At 38.8% G+C, this 20,918-nt stretch overlaps 3 protein-coding genes across 4 annotated transcripts in view; all 3 read right to left on the bottom strand.

The window, feature by feature from the left end:
- LOC134825041 (uncharacterized) overlaps nt 1-20,918 on the bottom strand; it is an 852,482-nt gene that overhangs the window by 428,524 nt on the left and 403,040 nt on the right. The gene's annotated exons all lie outside the window — the stretch shown is intronic.
- LOC134825204 (ribonuclease H2 subunit A-like) lies at nt 1,652-7,510 on the bottom strand. Its single transcript, XM_063837358.1, has 6 exons — nt 7,377-7,510; nt 6,849-7,126; nt 4,891-5,037; nt 4,589-4,673; nt 2,009-2,132; nt 1,652-1,900 (listed from the first exon to the last, which is right to left on the bottom strand). The coding sequence occupies exons 1-6, from the start codon at nt 7,501-7,503 to the stop codon at nt 1,768-1,770; spliced, it is 894 nt and encodes a 297-aa protein (XP_063693428.1). The 5' UTR covers nt 7,504-7,510; the 3' UTR covers nt 1,652-1,767.
- LOC134825090 (uncharacterized) overlaps nt 12,160-20,918 on the bottom strand; it is a 55,658-nt gene continuing 46,899 nt past the window's right edge. For both annotated transcript variants that reach the window (XM_063837230.1, XM_063837236.1), the window contains exons 2-7: nt 17,721-18,690; nt 17,271-17,529; nt 17,009-17,068; nt 13,012-13,251; nt 12,793-12,879; nt 12,160-12,585 (exon numbers count right to left, since the gene is read on the bottom strand). In XM_063837230.1, the coding sequence (XP_063693300.1) occupies nt 12,485-12,585; nt 12,793-12,879; nt 13,012-13,251; nt 17,009-17,068; nt 17,271-17,529; nt 17,721-18,683 (1,710 nt within the window). In that variant the 5' untranslated portion in view covers nt 18,684-18,690 and the 3' untranslated portion in view covers nt 12,160-12,484. The remainder of the gene's footprint in view (nt 12,586-12,792; nt 12,880-13,011; nt 13,252-17,008; nt 17,069-17,270; nt 17,530-17,720; nt 18,691-20,918) is intronic.

Genomic DNA, 20,918 nt, shown 5'->3' on the forward strand with positions numbered 1-20,918 from the left:
TTTTTGTCCTGAGAACAGTGCCAAGCACATACTACAACTAGACTGGTATTTCTGAATGTGTTAAGTTCTACCTATCTTGAATGTTTCTCTATATTTTTGTCTGGGCAGTCTGTTTAGAGAGAAGTATAGGATTAAGGATGAAAGCATCCTTTGTGAGGACTGAGGATTGAGAAATTAGGCTACAGATATTAAAGGTTTGCAGTTTACTACAAACTGACCTGGACCCAACGGAGTAGGCTCTTGAGACTTGAGAACTCACCATACTTCAGAATGCCTTTTAACATTGTAATGAACAAAATTTTATAACATTTTAATGGACATTGTTAAATTATTAATTTATTCAATATTTAGCTTATTCTTCTAAGTTGTTTTTTTTTAACAAGCCTTTTATACTTTTGAATCGATGTTGTTGTTGTTTTAGACTTTTGAATTGATTTATCTATCACAGTTAGTAGTTCCATACCTCTGGGGTTTTAACTTTTATATTTTAGACTTAGATAGGGTGGAGATTGTTCTAACCAATCTTTCCCCTTTAGCAAGATCACCCTGAACTCTACTGTGGTGAGTAGAGTGTTACACTTTGTAACTGTGCTTAGCTTTTCCTAGTATAGTTTTCAGTTAATCTTTCTAGTAAGATAGGAACTGTTATTGATATTTCTAATTGCATTTATTCTATAATGTATTGCATTACAAATTATATACGTTTTCAGATAGATTGATAACAACCATCGTGATTTCATTGCATACATCAAAGCAATAAACAGAGCAATAAGAACCATTCCTGATAACCCCATTACAAGTGCAATGATTGTAAACAAGCTGATTTTTTCTTTCCATAAGATTCGGGAGAAGATAGCAGCGAAAACAGGAGCACATGCAGCCAGGGCAATGGCATTGCCATAATCTAGCTTTATAACCGCCCAGAATTTACAAAGTGCATTCACCGACCCGAGAGTACAACGAGCAAGTATCAGTTTGAATTTTCCCTTCATATCAATTGTAGGCTGTTGGAAACAAAGGGTTGGGAGAATGAACACCAAAGCAAAGACGAATCTTAAAAACAGATACTCTCCGGTTGGAATGTGCTTGAGATATTTAGCTAGTGTTGTTGTGCTGAGAAGTATTATTCCACCACTAGCTATCATTAACATTCCTTTTAGTCTCTGAAATGTTGTCACCTTCTCAAGGACCTCATCTTTGTTATTTCCATCTGCATCGATTGACTCAATCTCTGATAACTCACTTTCATTATCTTGTTTGATGCTCGCTGACAAATTAGGCTTATTACATGCATCATCTTCATCATATGGCGTGATTTCTGTATATGACTGCATTCTGATAAATTCGGATGAAACACCAGGTCACACAATCTGGCTCATAGACAAAGAAATATTTTGATCACTAGCAGTATACTTCTATCATGACGTCATAATAACCTCCTAAGACATATTGAGAATTAGTAAATAATTAGTGAATTTATAATCAACCAATAGAGACAAACTAAGAAGAAACAAACTAGATTTCTGACTACATCACATCATATAATAACAAATTTTGTTCTTGACAGCAGTGATAGCCTTGCATTAATTTTACATGAAATATCAATGATGAAATAAATAAATTGTATATGATAATTTATATGATATAAAAACGTTGCTGTAGCATATTGCGACAAAACTCTAACACAGCATATTACTTTTAAAATGATAAAAATTAAAATAATTGTACTCAATAGTCAATAATTAATAATAGTAACAACATCATAATTTAAATTTCTGTTGAAGAAGTCAACCCTTGTTCATGATAAAACCGATGTCGAGGAATTTCGGTTTGTTTCTTGACTCTCTTGAAGAACGAATTTAATTTAGGGATATTTTCTTCCTCTTCCTCTTCGTTATCCCTGTACAACAACAAACTTTTACTTCAAAGCAGGAATAATAGTCTGTAGAACGGATATACCACAGGTATATATTATATAACATCTTATTAGTATTGATGTAGTACTTACCAAGAAACAGGTACACTGCGCTTTTCGATTATCTTTTCTGCAGTAGACCAACTGAATCGGACAAATTGAGGAAATCCAAAAACTTCATCGACATTATCCATTAACCACTTCTTTGTTTTTGGGTCTGTAAAGAGTTATATAGTCAATACCAATCAATCTACAGTAAAACCCCGATTTACCGCAGGCTAAAACCCGCGGTAAATCAGGGTTTGCAGTAAATCGGGGTTTTGGTTTTTGGGGTACAAAATTGGTCAAAAAAGAGGGGATATTTCTGATTGTCTTACGATTGTACTCAGTAACTTAATAGTATCAACATGTTAGAAATTCAATAACATGCGATCTCCTTGGTCGACTCAGCCGAATGATTGGAAACTTAATTGAGGGTTAAATGAGTAGGGGTACCTGTTAAAAGTTCAAGGATACCCCTTCAAGAAACTTCCTAGGATACCCCGTCACTCTTCAGTGCATACTGTAATCATGGTACTATTAACTATTATTAACTATTATTCTTGATTTCTTTGTAGTACATTGCAAATCGTATCGAAATCTGTAATTATCACTAGCTATCAACATCTGTCATGTTCAGATCGGATCAGATCGCATATTTCCCCCTATCAAGATTCTAAAAAAAGTGCGATTAGATTGGATTTTGAGACTAAAAGTGCGATTCCCCCCCCCCCCCCCCCCCCCCCCCCAGCCTGCAAAATTTCTTGCCCCACAAATTACTTTGTATTTAAAAACATTTCCCTTTGTAAGCGAAATTGTATGTCGCTCGATGTTTATTTCTCAGAATTGTAAGTATGCCGCCGTAATTTGGATCCATACATAACGAAAAATTTACGTGTGTATTTTTATGAAGTATATAATGTTACATATTGTAAATCTGATAAGCCTCACGTAGCGCCCCAGTTTAGGGCGCGGCCGTTAAGCAGCTGATTCCAGGTTGAATCGACGGTCATTCTTTTGGCAATTATTAATTATTTTACTAAAATTATCATCAGAGCGCCTTGTAATATACTTTATCTGATAAATTATACAGTTCGTACTTCAGCTAGAGAAGACTGGCATTTAAGGATTTGTCCGGGGAAGGCCTCTTTCATACTGGAACATATCAAATTATGGTAAACGGAGTTATCTGGTAATATTTGTTTTGTTTATGGCTAGACTTTAGAATGGAATCAATGTGATGAGGATCCAGAGTTAATTACCTGCTAGGATTAATAAGTCAGGTCTACAGTTGAAGAGACCCTTTTTCAAACTTTTAATGAAGAAATATCCACTGTGCCTATGGCAGTGTCAAGTATATTCTGAGAAAGATGGAGTCCACTGTAGCCAGGAATAGTACCTTGAGATTTCGACCATTACCGGACCTCCTTTAATGGTAACCATGATAACTATAGTAACCACTGTGAATCTTGATCTTATAAACTGATTAATATCGACAACAACTAGTATCCTTTCAGACTTAGACAGTACAGAAAAGTAAGCCGTCAGATTAACACAACCAGTAATAATTCAAAACAATCAATACCAAAAGTTCAATGACCATGAAAAGTCGGCTTGATGATAAAGACGAAAAGGCCAGCAAGTTGAGGAATAGTATTATGGGGCCGTTGCATGGGAAAGAAGAATAAACACGCTGAAAAGCAATGAAAATGCAAGCGCGCGACCGAATATGTAGTGCTGAAAGAGGGTGCCGAAATCTCGCAGCCAGACTCGCGATATTGGGGTGAGATTTATACTAAACTCGTCAAAATCTCGCACTAATTGCGCGCGGCAAAGTTGTTATACTTTAACCACGTGATCTCACACCGCACTAAGTTCCGAATTTACAAAGTATAAAGTACATTTTTGTGTCGCTTAAAACTTTTAAATTACATTTTTTCTATTTTCTCACACATTTTTTGTTAGTTTTTTTCGGTGTTTATTTTAAGATTTTGTGCGATGAGCCTGTCTCGCCATCTCGCATGAATCTTGACCTGGGCATATTTCCCCTGTAGCACAAACTGACCCTTCTCAAACACAGTGGTGCCCTGTCATAGGAGTACTGTCAAGCATCACAGCAGCGAAGGCGTTATACGAGAACATGGTCACGTGATTCAATAACAGTGTGGAGCACGAGCTTGCGTCTTGCTCATGTATATAAGCACTACAGCAAGGGATCACGTATCAAGTCAATCTATCCCTTTAGTCTATACATCAGCTGTACAGCATGAATCGACCTAATTCCACTATATCTACCGGAGAATCTCCTTCCTCTAATCGAAAACGTCTAACCATCAGACAGAAGAGAGAAGTGATCCAAATGTTGAAGAGCGGCAAATCCTCCTCTTCATTAGCCCTACACTTTGGAATCGGCGAGACCACTGTTCGAAACATCATGATCTAGAAGAAAAGGGCAGTACTAGACAGATATGAGATCCTGATCACCTTTGGTTCACGTTCCCCTGCTCGTCTGAACGGAAGTCGTTGAAACGTCACTCTACAGACAACGTCGACCAGGCAAAAAATTAAACTTTTCAGGAAAAAAAATCAAAATTTTCGAAAAATAATTCGGGTGGAAAGGAAATACCCCATTACCTGACGGATAGCCACATCCAGAATCAGAAATGTCATAACCCTTCTCTGGAAACTGCCACTCTTTCATACACCGATCTCTGCAAACCTTAAGAGAAAGAGACATGTGTAACTACACTGTGTATCATTTATCAATCAATTATCGTCAGATAAACCAGAAACGATGGAATATTTTAATCTGATATGAGAGATTGTATGTTTAGTCACAGTTTTAGGGTAATTTCATTGATTTACATTCTACATTTTAACAATTAGTTAAGATACACATTCACATACATAGTTAAACCGTAATCCTTTTTACCTACCTTAGCAAAAATACTGCTAGCTCCACAAATGGGATATTTGTCGTCAGCCTTTGATGCAACTGTGATATTCAATGTAGGAAAGAGAGCTGACAACTTGGCTTGGTACTTTTCTGCTGGCCCCACTGTGTCCACATAAACATCTTTAACCTGAATTGGAACCAAAATATATAATACTAGTGTAACCCGTGCCTACGGCTGGGACTTCACTATCAGGAGGTGACCGGGATTTTGAGCTATCCCGGTAACCGTCCCGGTCCCGGTCAAATGCTGATTTATTTATTTATGATCCCGGTCCCGGTCCCGGTCAATCACTCAAATTTGCCGGGATTTTGACCGGGATCTTTTACATAATTTCATTCACTGTGATTTTAAGTTTTTCCTTTCATTCATTGTGAATTTCATCTTTAAACATCCTCTGAGCCAAATACAACAATGTTTAAAATTGCTAAACAAGTTTGAGTAATAAATTATGATCATGAATTAACTAGTAATCGACCGGAATTCCCGGTACCGGGAATCCCGGTACTAGGATTGGCAATTTTGAGCTATCCCGGTCCCGGTCCCGGTCCCGGTCAAGTCACATTTTTCATCCCGGTCCCAGTCCCGGTCCCGGTAAATTGATAATCTCTTTGAATCTCAGTCCCGGTCAAGGTCCCGGTCCCGGTCAAGTCACATTTTGTATCCCGGTCCCGGTCCCGGTCAGGCCCTGAAATCATGTCCCGGTCACCTCCTGTTCACTATCGCAGTTGAAATGCAAAAGTATAAACTCGCCTATTATATTCGAAAACACGCATTACATGTTTGTAGTTAAAACGGTGCGAAAGTATGAACTCGCTCATTCCAAACAGACCACAATTTAATTCTGAGTGCCCCTCACATATCTAATAGTAATACTTGATAGGCAATCTTGAGGTCCCCTGCCAAATTACCTAATTATATAGCAAATCTACTACGGCCAGGTAGCGTAGTTGGTTAATCATCGGATTTGTAATCGTGAGATTGCGAGTTCGAAACCCACTGCCTGCCTAGTCGTGGGGTGAGTGTCGTCGACATTCAGCTAAAGATCCTGAGTTGGACCTATGCAGCCCCCCGGTCTACTCAGCCGAATATTCTAGAAATCGTGTGTGAGGGTTAAATGAGAAGCTGTCCATTGCAGCGAAGTCTTGGGCGAAGAAAGTATGGTACACACTACCTTAACCGTCACTGGCCTAATTAAATCCTTCGGCTTCCTGTAATTGGCTAGTTACACTTGTGTAACAATGTGGCTGTTGGAATACTCCGAAGTAAAATAAGTGTGAGATAAAAAAATTATATGAGGGGAGAGAGAGAGAGAGAGAGAGAGAGAGAGAGAGAGAGAGAGAGAGAGAGAGAGAGAGAGAGAGAGAGAGAGAGAGAGAGAGAGAGAGAGAGAGAGAGAGAGAGAGAGAGAGAGAGAGAGAGAGAGAGAGAGAGAGAGAGAGAGAGAGAGAGAGAGAGAGAGAGAGAGAGAGAGAGAGAGAGAGAGAGAGAGAGAGAGAGCGAGAGTGGGAGAGTACATACACACACACTTTAGTATCACATTTGGGTCACAAAATGATCTGAAATTAAACCACTTACCACCGACCGATTAAAAAACCTTTATCATTTGGCTTCATCAGAGTTTTCTCAGCACTATACCGAAAAAATCAGCCCCGTAACTCTTACCATATTGATTTAGTCTTAAGGAAATTACATGCGAACGAACACACATCTTGAGATTATTAGTATAGATAGACTATAGACTTAATGAAGTATTTTGAAACAAATTCTATAGCTATTGAATCAAGGGGATTATAATTTTAAAAGTCTATAAAAGATTTCAATTATTTGGCATGAATCTGATCTCACTGGTATCTAATGTTCTGATACATTTTACATTCAATATAGCTTTCATTAAATATCACCATAATTCTATTTAACATAAGGATCAAAGATCATACCTTGACTCCTTTAGCAATTATATTCCTCAGAAGGGATATGGCTGTATCATGTGATATTGCATTTAAGTTGTAATTCTCCCGTCCAAGCATGGATGTTGACAGGTAATTTGCTGACAAGACTGTAACACAATATCCAACAAAATCTGAATTTTCATGCATCTTCCCAAGAATTTCATCTCGATCAGACTCTTTCAATTGCTTGGAATCCCCTACTCCAAGAGCTTCGATATCAGGAATTCTTGACACAGGGCAGTATGCTATACCATAAACCATAGGACCTGAAGTTGTACATTAAGATGCATGACGTTATAAACCAGCAATTTTGATGAAAACAATCAAATAAAATGTTATTGCGTGTTTCAGGATGGTTCCTATTTAAAAATCCTGTTCTTTCGATGTAATGGTATGCGGAAAGATAATTCCTTACAAGAAGAAAGTAGTAGATAGTGAAATATTGCTTAAGAAAGCCGAATCTATATTTGATTGATAGAAAAAGAATATAGTTGCCAAAACACCTGAATTACATACCTAGGACAGGGCCACGTCCAGCTTCATCAATTCCCACACAGCATTCCTCTGATTGCGTACAGATTGGAACAGGAGAGTCAACAGTAAGCACAGAGTCTGTAAACTTATCGAGGTTACTTAAATCCATAGTCTGATGAAATAAGAGCATAATTTACATGAAATTACTAGATTGTAATCTAAACAGTATAAAAAAGCAAGACTGGAGGATAAATTTACCTGCATAGTTCGTTTGAATGTGGGGATAATTGCTCAGTCACAGTGCTAAACTTTGAACTTAAAACGATCCAATTTTATAAGCAACATTTCGGCAGATTTGCAGCTACTTGAGCATAGTGCACACATTTGTTGGATTGAAGCATTCTGATTGAAGGCTCAACACCAACCTGACAATATTAACTGGCAGGACTTAAATTTCAACACATTCCTATGAAAAGACCCCCATTCATATCTTTTTTCATTTTACACCTGTCACTCACATCATATATATACACCACAAAATAAACAGATTCAATCAATCATTACATTCTACACTCACTCTACCACACAAGTACACAAACCATTGAAGCAGGTTACACACGTTTGTACAGTTTACATTATTTTAAGGGAAAAATGATACTTTACGTAACGCGCGATTTACGTTTTTGTAGATAAATTATGCAAGCGCTACTTGCCAGATCGACACAAATGCGCGAGCGCTTGTGCGGCTCACTTATCCAACACTCATATTGACATCAGGCAATGGTTCAGTTTAATTATGGTAAGGGCACAGCCTGTCAAAAACCTTTCTCGCATGGTCCGTTGACACTGCCTGAAGGTGACTGCATAATAACTGATCAACGTGGAATCATACGATAATAAGCTTGCAGCTTCCGATGACAATGTGTTTAATGTTAGTTTATATCTGGTGTCATGCTTGAGTTGGTTTTGGACCTCTTCATGCTTATATTTTATTTGTTATTGGTATTTGGTATTATATGAGCTAATATGTGCATATACATGCAGTATCTAAATTCTAAAAGTGTATTGAGCATATTTAATAATTTTATATAATCAATTTAATGTATTGTGAGCAGCTGTGACTTAATATAAATATCGCATGACAATCACATAACTTAAAACTTAAATTTTACTGGAATATAAGGAAAACAAAATTAATATCAGACCCGTCGCCACTCTCAGCAGTCAACCAGGGCTCATAAAAGCTTAACAGCGCCTAGGTCCTTTCACCAGCTGTGGTAATGTGAGTGGCGGTGTGGTCAGACCCACTTTAACGGCGTGTATTATTGATTAAATACAAGCGCGCTAGCTGCTAGCATACTTCTATCATTTACTTTGAAATCAAGTTTATTTGGATATATATTTATTAATTGATTGTGTATTGACTATTGAATTGGTGATAAATAATAAAATTGTCTTTTCTCAAAAGATAGATAAAAGTTGACAATCGGACATTTTTTATAAAGAGAAATAATGTAGTTGAAGTTGAAGGAGGAGTGGAAGCGGCCATTCATGCAGTCCGACAGATCTTTTAAGATGAATCCACAGAAGCAATCTGCTTGTTGAGGCTGAAAATGTCTTTAAATCGCAGCCCTTACAAACCTCCGATATACCTGCCCAGACTTGTTCACATACATCTTAAATACCTACAGACAAGAAGCAGACCTATCAATAGCCATTTCAGGAAGGAACAACACATGTAATATACATGTTTATATTGTGTAAGATTTTACGGACGAAATGATCCTAGGGGGGACTCCCAACCTACCGCTTTGGCAGGTAGTTGATACACCTTTCACAAGAAAGAGCCACTTTGGTCTTTTTGGCATAAAATGTCATAAAAGGAGTGTATACAATAAATTAAATCAAGTGATGCAATTGGCAGAGCACAATCGTAAATCCTGAGCAATACGCCAATAGATATCATCTATCCCTCGTAGCTCTTCTCCTTGGGTATCAGGTTGAAGGAGACATTGTTTATAGGGGCGGTCCATGCCTTTTTTGCCTTTCTACTTTGGTCTAATTGCTGTGAGGTGTCTCAGCTACATAATATGGGTTGGGGGTCCCCCCTTTTTTCTTTTTTTTTAATATACCATCTTAAAACGACTCAGTGATCAGGAGAGTTGTTGGCAAACTTTATGGAATAGCTAAGTTAAGATTTCAAATTCTAAACGCCTTAGAAGAAATCTGTGTAACTCTCAAACAAATTGATATCAATTAGACGATCCTTCCAGGCTGAAAACCATTTTGGTTGTATCTCGTAGACGTGGTTCTATGTGGCTCCTGATGCGGTTGAGAAGTAGCCTGTTGTAGATCTTCGTGGCAACAGGCAGGATGGAGATGCCTCTACTGTTCTCAGGGCAGAACCTTTTATTACCTTTAGGTATAGGGAGGATGGCGGTGACTAAGAGCTCCTCTGGGGCTCTACCAGTAGCAAGCATGTTGTTGAACACCGTACCGTCTACAAGACCAACCTGCTCAGCAACTCCTTTTCTGGCAACTCCTTTTCTGGCAACCCTCCTATACTATGGCCATCGGTATAGAGGACGACCACATAAGACCTTTCAGGACGTCCTACAAGAAGATACTGGATTGGATCCTGATAAGTTAAGTTGGCTCATGAGTGATAGAGATAAATGGAGAGAAGCGCTGTCACGAAACTTGTTACAGATTTCATCTGGATCGACCTAGGCAGGCAGACGATCCTTAGAATCCGATCTCATAATCTACCATTTATTTCTTCATCACAAACGTAAATTGTTCATTTTCTGTGAATTTCTTTTTTTGAGATGCATTATTGATTATTGAAAAATCTTTGTATTGCATAGCATGTAATTGCACCATACTGCATGATAACGAATAATATTTCCTATGGCGCTCGATTTCCATCCTTGATTCAATTTTCGCGCGCAAAACTGAAAACGTGCGCGTGGCGAAGAAATTGCAGTCCTTATGCATGTTGTCCATTGTTAAGGGGCCATCTACTTTGAACGTCCAGCAAATAGTGAGGGGGATTTTGGAATTTCGGACAAATCTGGACAGGGGAAGGAAGGTGGTTTCTAAAAATCCGGACGTCTGCAACTTTTGGCAGAATTTACGAAAAAGTCCCATTAATTTTAATTCTTTAACACTAATCACTTAATGAATTTGTGATTTGAGTTGGTTTTATTTGTACATTGTAGTAGCTGGAAATATTCGGACGTGCAGGGGAGCGGGGTGGTTTTGAAAATTCGGACACACCCGGACAGGGGGAGGGGGTGGACTGTAGGTTTACAACCTACCAGGACGCGCGCCGAGTTGGTCCAATATTGAATATATGGAACAGATATTTTACGAGTATAACCCGTTAATATAAGGGGTGGACTGCAAATTCGCGATTTTGGCGAACGTCCTAAGTAAATGGCCCCTAATACTAACAAACTAGCCCGGCGCACTATTTCGTAGCATGTAGCACTTGCCTCGGGCTAATTCATTTCGAGAACAGAGGAGAAAGCGGCGCGCGCTACTTCCGTCAAGATGAATGCCGTCCTTCGGCGGCGCACGCTTCGCGCGCGAAAAGTGGCATCATGCAACGTATGTCAAAGTTTTTGCGTATTTGGTCATCGGTACTACTATACGTACTACTTGCTCTATCCAGAGCCTTTGCGCTTGCAGTAGCGCGCGCCCGCCTCACGGCGGTAAAACTTTTCTTGACTTGTGAAACAAGCGCGCCCGAAGTGGCGCGAAAGCACATGGTTAAGTGAACGTACTACTATACTGTATATATGTGACGCGTCACTGCAATTAAGCGAGAGGGCTCTAGTTAGAGTAATTTTAACATTTGGAGGACTTCGCCGCTTCGACGCGCCGCGCAGACTAGCATTCTTGCATCGTTGCTCTGCTTCGCAGAGTGCAGAGCAACGATCTCGATGGATTGACATCGTCAATCAATCTTAACATTAATTGACGATGTCAATTCTTCGCAGCTCGACTTTGGACTTGGCCCAGTGGTGCATTTCGCCGATCTAACGAATTAGTGTTGGGTGCGATTGGATTTTGACAGTTATGTATACATTTGTAAATGCTGATTTCGATTTTAATACTAATAGTAACTGTAACCAAAATGTAATTAGATCGAACGCAGAAATTAGATCGAACGCCGGCGCGGCTTTCAATGTATTTATATGTTTATCTCGCGCCGGAGTTTGATCTAATTCCTGCGTTCGATCTAATTTCTGCGTTCGATCTAATTATATTTTGGTTATAGTAAGTACTCAAAGTTAAGGTGCACAAATTTATTCTTCAAATCTTCATAATTATATTATGATTTCTATGCTATGTAATAGGTTTTATTCGAAATCAACGTATAAATACATTGGTATTGCTTATATTACTTTCACAACCTCACAGCTTACTCAGAAAACAAAAACGTATAAGCATATCCATAGAACGGTCCAAATCTAATCGCCACATCTTGGGAATGTTCACACTGTCCACATTCCGCCGCATCTACTATCTGTTTAAATGACTATAGCCTAAAAATGATGGGGTCCCCAGGCAAGATTTATTTAATGATCAATTCGAGCTGCAACTGCAAGCGCTTTTCCTGCGGGTCATAGTTGTGTAAAATGGCAGATTCCAGGCTTAATAAATGAACAAATTTAATCATTATTTCAATTGGGTCGACATCAAAAACAGCAATTATCGTGTCTGTTTATGTGGACCTCACTCAGCAGAAAAGTACCTATTTTCCCAGCATCAACTGCATAATATTTAAGTCTTTAATTGTACAATGAAAACGATTCACTTTTAACCAATACATAATTTTGTCGAACAAGTAACAAAATAGACAATTCAATTCAGAATAATATTATACAGGGAGTTAATATCCATCTTTCTGCTTTTATCTGATACGCTGTTAATCGCTGGTTTAAAGTTAAATGCACAGAGTTGAGCACAGCATGAGCATCACCACAATAAACAGCAAATGATGAACAGATTTAACGGCAGTCTCCGAAATGAGAAAAGATAAACAAATAAAACAATTAAAAAGCTGTTTACTCAATTCCAACAGTGTCAGGTGGTAGTACTATCCGATGGTCAGTTCACAATTCAGTGGAGATGATGAAAGTTTAGTAGCCGCCACCGCCGCCATATCCACCACGAGAGCCACCGTAACTTCCGCCGGTCCTGGCGCCGCCACCGCTGCTGCCACCATAACCACCACGTCCACCTTGAACAGAAAAAGTTTAAAGGGATTGACTCTGGTAGCGGACTTACTTTATAGAACAAAGCAAGCATTATTATAATAATATAAATAGAGATAAAAGCAAATTTCTTTCCAAAATTGAAAACGTATACATTATACAAATCACAATAATTGATCGTAGGTAGTGTGCCTTATCAATAATATGAACGAAATCCATTGGTCAAGACTTACCACTGGAGCCACCTCTGGCTGAACTTCCAAAGCCTCTTCCTCTTTTGGCAAATCTATCTCCACCTCCGCCGCCAAACTTCCTCTTTTCTGTTGAAAGCGGGTATTCAAAGTCCAATAATATGAATCATGGAACAGGATATTTTTTAACACATATCAGCGATTCACAGATTTGTGAACTATTAATGAAGATTTTAGAATTTAGATCAATGGGCGACTCACCGCCACGACCGCCGAATCTGCCACTTGTTTGGGCCAGTGTCCGCAGATCCTCAGGGACCTTCTGACCGGACTCTTCTAAGATTTCTATCAGGCTCTTCACCATCTTACCATCTTTGTTAGTCATGAATGTGTAGCTAGTACCGACGTCGTCACCTCTGGCGGTTCGGCCTACTCTGTGGACATAATCCTCGCAACTTTGAGGGAAGTCGTAGTTGATCACGTACCTTACGTCCGTAATATCTGAGTTGAATATAATATTTGAATATATATTCATAGCATCTATATACTCGATAGTTTATATCAGATTTTCGACACAGGACATCAGCAAAGGTAGACAAAGTTTTGTCATTTGCTAATTGTTTGAAATAACTGTATAAAGTGACGTTTCTTCTTTAACTTATTTTGTCAAGTCGAAAATACACATCCATATCTTATCTTTCACTGTCAACCTTATTAATTAAATAACTACCTGGATGACTTATCATAACTGATTTTGATTACTAGTCGCAGACGTAACATATTCTATAAAGTATCCCCCCAAAATCTTACAATGGTCCAATGTCGGTCTCATTGACGTCAAGTTTACGCCCTCAAGTTTGTGATAAATGCAGTTGACACCGTGTTAACAGCCGGTGCAGTTGGATTTAATCAAATTTTGACTTAAAACACCAGTCTTACATCACTATTCCTGTGACACTCTGGCGGCCTTAATAACCATAGAAATAGTGATGTAAGAGCCTCAACATAGAAATGTAAGATATCCGCCCAAAATATCTAAATAAGACCGAACAAAGTGCATGAAATTGCAAATTCAGTTTTATCGCACGCACATCGAAAATCAGTCATAACTACAGGGTGCCCAGAAGTAACTACCCACGCAATTCAACCCTCTAATAACTCACGTAATTCGTATCAGAATTGCTTAAAAATTTCAGAGATATGGGTCAAACTTAGATTTCCTGAAAATTTCATCGATTACAGAGGGTGTAGCACGCCACTCCCTATTTTTCTCTATTGCCACCATAAAGTGAGGACGTTTTGAGTTAGGAACTCCAAAATTTCCAGACACATTTGGTTTGATAATTGAAGTGCTTTCCTAAAATTTCAAGTTGGTTGTTTACCCTTTTAAGATCTTACTGATACGTGATCTCGGCACTTAATCAGTGATTTCGTCATCCAATCAGTGATATCATCGGGAGCTATTCACTAGCCACAGGAGGGTCAAAGTGCAAAGAAACTGCTGCAGATGACGCGTGTGAGTGACAGCAGCAGTTTCTTTGCACTTTGGCCCTCCGCTATAGTGGGCAACAATGATCCTCATTAGGCAGTACCGAGCATGTTGGGGGATGACGATATGATCACTTTAAGTGAATACTGATTGTGACTTTCCTTAAAATCAAAGAAATTTACGTTATAGCGCTTCGGTTGCTGTCCTATAAACAGGTTCCAACCAATCAGGCCATTGATTGAGTGAAGAAATCACATATTAAGTGCCGGGATCATGTATCCGCCAGATCTTAAAATGATCATTACTCGGCTTAGTTGTAAACAACCAACTTGAAATTTTGAGAAAACACTTTAATTATTAAACCAAATGTGTCTGGAAATTTTGAAGTCCCTAACTCAAAACGTTCTCACTTTATGGTGACAATAGAGAAAAAGAAGGAGTGGCATGCCACAACCTCTGTAATCGATGAAATTTTACGAAATTTTCAGGAAATCTAAGTTTAACTCATGATCATATAGCTATTCTCTGAAATTGGTAAGCAATTCTGATACGAATTACGTGAGTTGTTTAAGGGTTGCGTGTGGGTAGCTACTTCTGGGCAACCCTGTATATCGTGAAACATCTGCTTTAATGAGCAGGGGAAAAACTGGATCGTTTGCAATCGAGGGTCGATTTAGAAAACTTAACTACATACTAAGGTATCATGGTATTTCCCCGTTTTTTTGTTGCACAGTAGATTTAAAACGATGGGATGGTATACACTATACAATATGTAATATGTATATTGTATATCTGCCACACACATTGGACATTTAATTACGAATATTAAACGACGAATCGACAATACAACAGTTGCATACTCTATTTTAGAGACCAAACCAGATCTGGCCTAGATACTAGATAGTTTTCAGATTAGATGCCTTAGCTTTCTATATTTTCAGTTGGCAACTGTTATGGGAACTCTAAACTCTGGCAGGCCATATTTCGCAGCCTCTAGTCAGTTGATCTTAGTTTACCCTCGGGCCTAGTTCAGTAAGAATGTCTGAAAGGTGAGTTCGGGAGGTTTCACGAGGGTCAAATGTGGCCCTCCATGACGTAACTAAAATTTAAAACCTCCCTAAAGGACTGACGCAGTGTGTGAGAGCTCCCTAGCAACCTCCTACAACAAGTTTCATTTCCTTTACGCCCTCCTCGAATTTCCACTTTTAAGGATCGAATCATATTAAAGATTCGAAATATTGTGCGCGCGGCTTTGAAATGCTCAAAACGTTGTGTTCTCCACAACAAAAGTCATGGTTTACTGCTAGTCGCGCAGGAGATATCGCAAAAATGTCCCACATTGACGGCCGTTGACGTAACTGTCACGGCGAGAGTACGCGTTCCGGAAGTTACAATTCTGGTTCGTCCATTTAGATTCGTTAATATTCTCAATATATCTAATGCATGACATTAACGCAATGATATGAACTTATTGTCCAAAGCAAATGCAACAAATTCCGCAGGACATTTCCCCTCATAGAAACCATTGTCTCCCAGACAATCTTCAATTAGCCCAATTCCATTACTGCAATCCAGAGGGGGAATGTCTCAACATAAAATATTTCAAAACACTTCATATTGGGAAGGAGGCATGGACCCACAGACAGATATAAATGAAATGGAAACGAAGTTCACTACACATTGTCCGCTCATAACTCCCCATTTCGAGGAGGGCGTAAGATTTGGTCTGGTTGTGTAGCGAACTTGACCTACTCGACATTGAGACCATTTTAACGTTTATCGATTATGGAGCCGATTGCCTAAAAATTCTAAGCCTGAGTGCACACGGTACACACAATTTTCCAAATATGGAATAACCGGTTTGACCGGTCAGAATAAGAATCCGTATTGAGGTCTTATCTTACTACGTGCACCACGTACACATAAATTAGCAAAATTGAAGTTGTTTGGTCTCAATTGGGAGGGGTTTCCATTTTACCTTGAACTGTCTAGAACCTTGGAGAGTTCAGGAATTTCATCCTGAAGCATTCCAAAGATTCCACATTGGTTGTATAGATCACAGTGCCTCCACTCCTGAAATGTATGCGCTAGTCAAAAATCTTTAACAACAATATTCAACAAATAAATATCATGCGAATCATAAAAGCGTATAGCGAAATCTTTAAAACGATTCAATAGGTAAAGTTTAGATACTCGATACAGCATAATTTTAAAATAATCTTTAATTCATCCCAAGCTTCAGCTGAATTTTCAAGACATAGGACCTGGCGTTTGTCATGAGAGTCATTAAGACTGACGCACAAACTTTGGCAGATATATCTAATGGTTCAAGTTATAGTGTTATAGAACGAAATTCTGTTAAAAATGATAAAAGTAAACGTATAGTCAGGGGACGTTTATTTTGCGAAGAGTCAGATCACAAAACAGTTATCTTGACAAATCCTAGAAAATTAGACCTGCAGCGATTGCTCAATCTAGTAGCTTTGGGTGCAGGTGTACACTGTACGGCTATAATTTGAAGCTATCGCAAAGTGTTATACCCGTATTTGAACTTGGGTGTCACCAGTAACTATGACTGCCTAATTTTTGGATTTCTTGGTACACACTCGAGCATGTGACGTTGAGTTACACAAATCCTATCAGATGTGAGATGTGTCCGTCCAAATCATCACCTGAGCTGCCTACACATTACAGACCTAATAATAGGCCAATAATGGGCTCACACAATGAGAAAGTTGTAACATAGTTGAGAATTATTGATTAACTCACCTAATCCTCGAGCAGCAACATCAGTTGCTATTAATATGTTCATACGACTGTCACGGAACTCTGAAATAATTCGGAAAATTAGAAAAATGCACTTACGTCAAAATTTCTGATACGCAAACGTTAAATCATGGGATACGTACTTGAATTTAGTCACACTGAATGTTCTGCCTCAAAGGCGTAGGCACTAGAGTTCTTTTCAGGACTTAGGATACACATCCGAATATATCGTGAAGTGCTCAGAAGAGCCGTTTCTTAAACTTACGTCCAAGTACCCACTCTCTCTCCTCCTGCTTCTTATCACCATGGATAGCTCCAGCAGACCACCCTTGTCTTCGCAGGGTCCCTGAGATTTCGTTAGCCATCTTTTTAGTTCCGGTGAAAATGAGAGTTTTGTTATCTGTTTGGGAGTGAATCTCGTTTAAGAGCTGATACAATCGGTCGAATTTCTCCCAATCTTGAAGAACGTCGACTATTTGGAGGATGTTTCGGTTTGCTGATAACTTCTGGGATCCAATGTAAATCTGCGGAGGTTTGAGGTGATCATTTTGAGTAGTATCATTTACAAACAATGAAGCTACAACTACAAAAAGAGAACTACAAAAAATCGTAATGCATTCATGATACGGTTGGGAATGAAGAATACAATTCAAGATAGAGATTGGTAAGATAATTCAGTTAAAACAGTAGTTTCCAAGTGATGTATTCAACAAACCTGGGAAGGGTTAGTCTGGAAGTCTCTAGCGAGAATCTGTACGTCTTTAGGCCATGTAGCACTCCACAATAGAGTCTGTCTGTCAGGTCTGACTTGAGACAAGATGGTTCTGATCTGAGGCTCGAAGCCCATGTCCAACATTCTATCTGCCTCGTCCATCACCAGGTAGGTACATCTCTGAAGGTTTGTCTTGCCCATGTTTAGCAGGTCTATGAGTCGGCCGGGAGTAGCCACAACAAGATCAGCTCCTGACTGCAGGTCTCTGATTTGTTGGGATTTTGGGGCTCCACCGTACAAGCAGGCAGTTTTAAGATTAGCTAAGTTACCGAACTCTTCACAAACTGCCATCACTTGCTGTGCTAACTCTCTGGTGGGACACAGCACCAGAGCTATTGGTCCTTCACCTGGATTGAGCGCAGGTTGTGCGGCTATGTGAATTATAGCTGGTAGAGCGAAGGCTAACGTTTTCCCAGATCCTGTTCTGGCAATACCGATCAAATCTTGACCAGAGAGAGCGATGGGCCATCCCTGGCCCTGGATCGGGGTTGGGGCTTTAAATCCTAGCTTGTTAATAAGACTCATTATAGCTTGGTTGAAGCCAGCTTCACTGAAATTAATAATGGGATTGATGCACTTGGGTGGGACTGTGATCTGATTTTGTCGTCTGTAATTTTCTATTTCTGCAGGAGATCTGCTGGAAACAGCGGGGTGCTCGTTGTAGAAGTTCTTCTGGAAAGGAATCAGGTTGTAATTGAGCCAATCTATAGCCTTTAGATCATTAGGAATGTTAGTCTTTGACTTGCCCCCTCCAAAGTCACCACCACCACCATAACGGCCACCACCGCCGCCTCCATAACCACCGCCGCCTCCACCAAAGCGTCCACCACCACCGCCTCCACCGGATCTTCCTCCACTCCTACCTCCTCCACTTCTACCACCACTTCTACCACCAAATCTGCTCATTGCTGTGCTGCAGGAGTATTATTATTAAAGCAATAGTGCAACTGTTATTTGAAACCCGATGAATGTGTTGGAAAAAATTCATTTACTGAGTAAAATAGATACTGAATAAAATAAATGTTAAGGAACGTTTAAATTTGATCTTTTCGTCCTTTCAGCTGACTTTTGGGATTTCAAAAACTTATAACAGAAATTCATTCAAAACAACGTTGCACCATTCGAATAGTCTATAATGATTTATGATAGAATGTGTTCTAATGAATTAAATTAAAGATAATGCACTTATAACAATCAACAGAGAAAATTTGAAACACATTCAAATTTGGTGAGCAGCCAGGCGAAAACTGGACAACACTGAAACCAATTCAGGCCTCTTCTGAACAATTGACTTTTCTAATGAAACCTCTCAAATTCTAAGGGAACTGCCAGACATTAAGGGAGGAAACTACGACAGTACGACGAGGCTTTCCTCGAAGGTTGGATATTACGACGGGTCACATGATATCACTTTAACATAATCAGTGTGCTGAGGCGCGAACACATCCCAAGCCTTCGATAAAACAAAGTTAATTGCAGGATCACAAACAGTAAAAGCGTAAAATAATAGTACCAGTGCAGCATGGGTTTCAGCCTGCATCTCTAAAAGAAAAATCATTTCCTGGAAAGCTTGTCAGTTTAATACTTGTAGTAACTTACTTTGGTAAGTAACAAAAAAATTGGATTAGAGGAACAAGGCGACATTGAAGAGTGATTAGCACGGCAAGTGCAGAGGGAAGTGATTAGATACGGGACAGACCAAAAGTCACAAAGTTAAGACATGAGGGTAAACGTCTATCAACCAGAAGTATATAAAGGTTGTGGGTTGCAAGTTGTCAAATAAGAACTTTGTTTCCGTAAAGTGATCTTGTGCGTTCACAAATAGACGTTGTGATCGACTACGGAAAAGCCTGTAGACAAAGGATAAACTAGCGCTCGTCTCGAAACGGTCACGTACAGAAACGAACACTAACAATTTGTAGTATAGCGCCGCGCAGTCAACAAAAGTCACAGTACTAGCAAGCACGACAGCCGCCAAACAGTTAAGTAATCGTTGTTGTTACATATTAACATATAATAATAAAAGGATAAATGTGAAATATTTTTGTTGTAAATTTCATTTTTATACATGTAGTATGGATTTTTTGATTATACAAATAAAGGACTCATTATTAAAAAAAAATTCGGTTTCAATTTTATCGCGTGCATTTATAATATTTGAATTAAATATTTGAAACGTAATTAAAAATTTGTAAACTGTAATGTCTTTAATGAACTACATTGAACACGTAAGTACTTGAATACATACAAATATTTGTTACTTAACTTTATTTTACATTACCAGGCGTGCCTGTCCATATGCGCGGCGCTCTTTTCGAGATCCTGCATATTGCATATGCATATGACATACGTGAGAGAAGCAAACAATAAACTAGCAAGCTAGTAATAGTTAAAGTTCACATTGAAATTCAAATAAGAGATTCATGCAACACTTTTTACCTAAGGACCCCAGGCTTTAATGTTGTTAACCGAATAGAGATTAGGCGGAATGACAGGCTGAGCGCGGCCCAGTAAAACACTTTTAACTTTAAAATTTGGGTATATATGGTGACATTTCAGTAAATTAAAAAACAATACTATTTGATTTACCTGGAGACCCAAGGCTATAATGTTCATAAACATAAAAATTCTGCGGAATGACAGGCTGAGCGCCGCTCAGTAATATTTTATTTGCATCATAAATACATTGAAAAAACATTGAAAAAATACAAAAGACATTGTAATTATTATATACGCCGCGCAATTTATTGGATGCGCGCAAGTAACAATGACTGAAGTATAAAATCGAGATCAAGGATAATCTTTAAAAATCGAGCGTGAAGGTTATGACAAATTTATTTAATGATACTGTAATTGCGAACTTAGTTAAATCAGAAAACGATTCAGTCAGGAATATTTTCAATAAATTGTGATTTCTGTTGTCAACAGTAATACACAGTGATTCTGTGATGAACTTTTCAGGAAGAACCAATTATACAGTTTCTTATTTGCAGTTATCATTTATTAATTATAATCATCGCCATCCTCGCCTATGATCTTCTTAGCTTTAAAACTTTTGCAGAATTTAGCATCGAAAAGTTTCAAATGGGCCTTTGCTATCCATTAAGCACACATTTGTGTCCATTTTTAAACACACCAAAT

Source organism: Bolinopsis microptera, chromosome 1 (genome assembly GCF_026151205.1).
Source record: "Bolinopsis microptera isolate Bmic1 chromosome 1, MBARI_Bmic_1.0, whole genome shotgun sequence".
Lineage (NCBI taxonomy): Eukaryota > Metazoa > Ctenophora > Tentaculata > Lobata > Bolinopsidae > Bolinopsis > Bolinopsis microptera.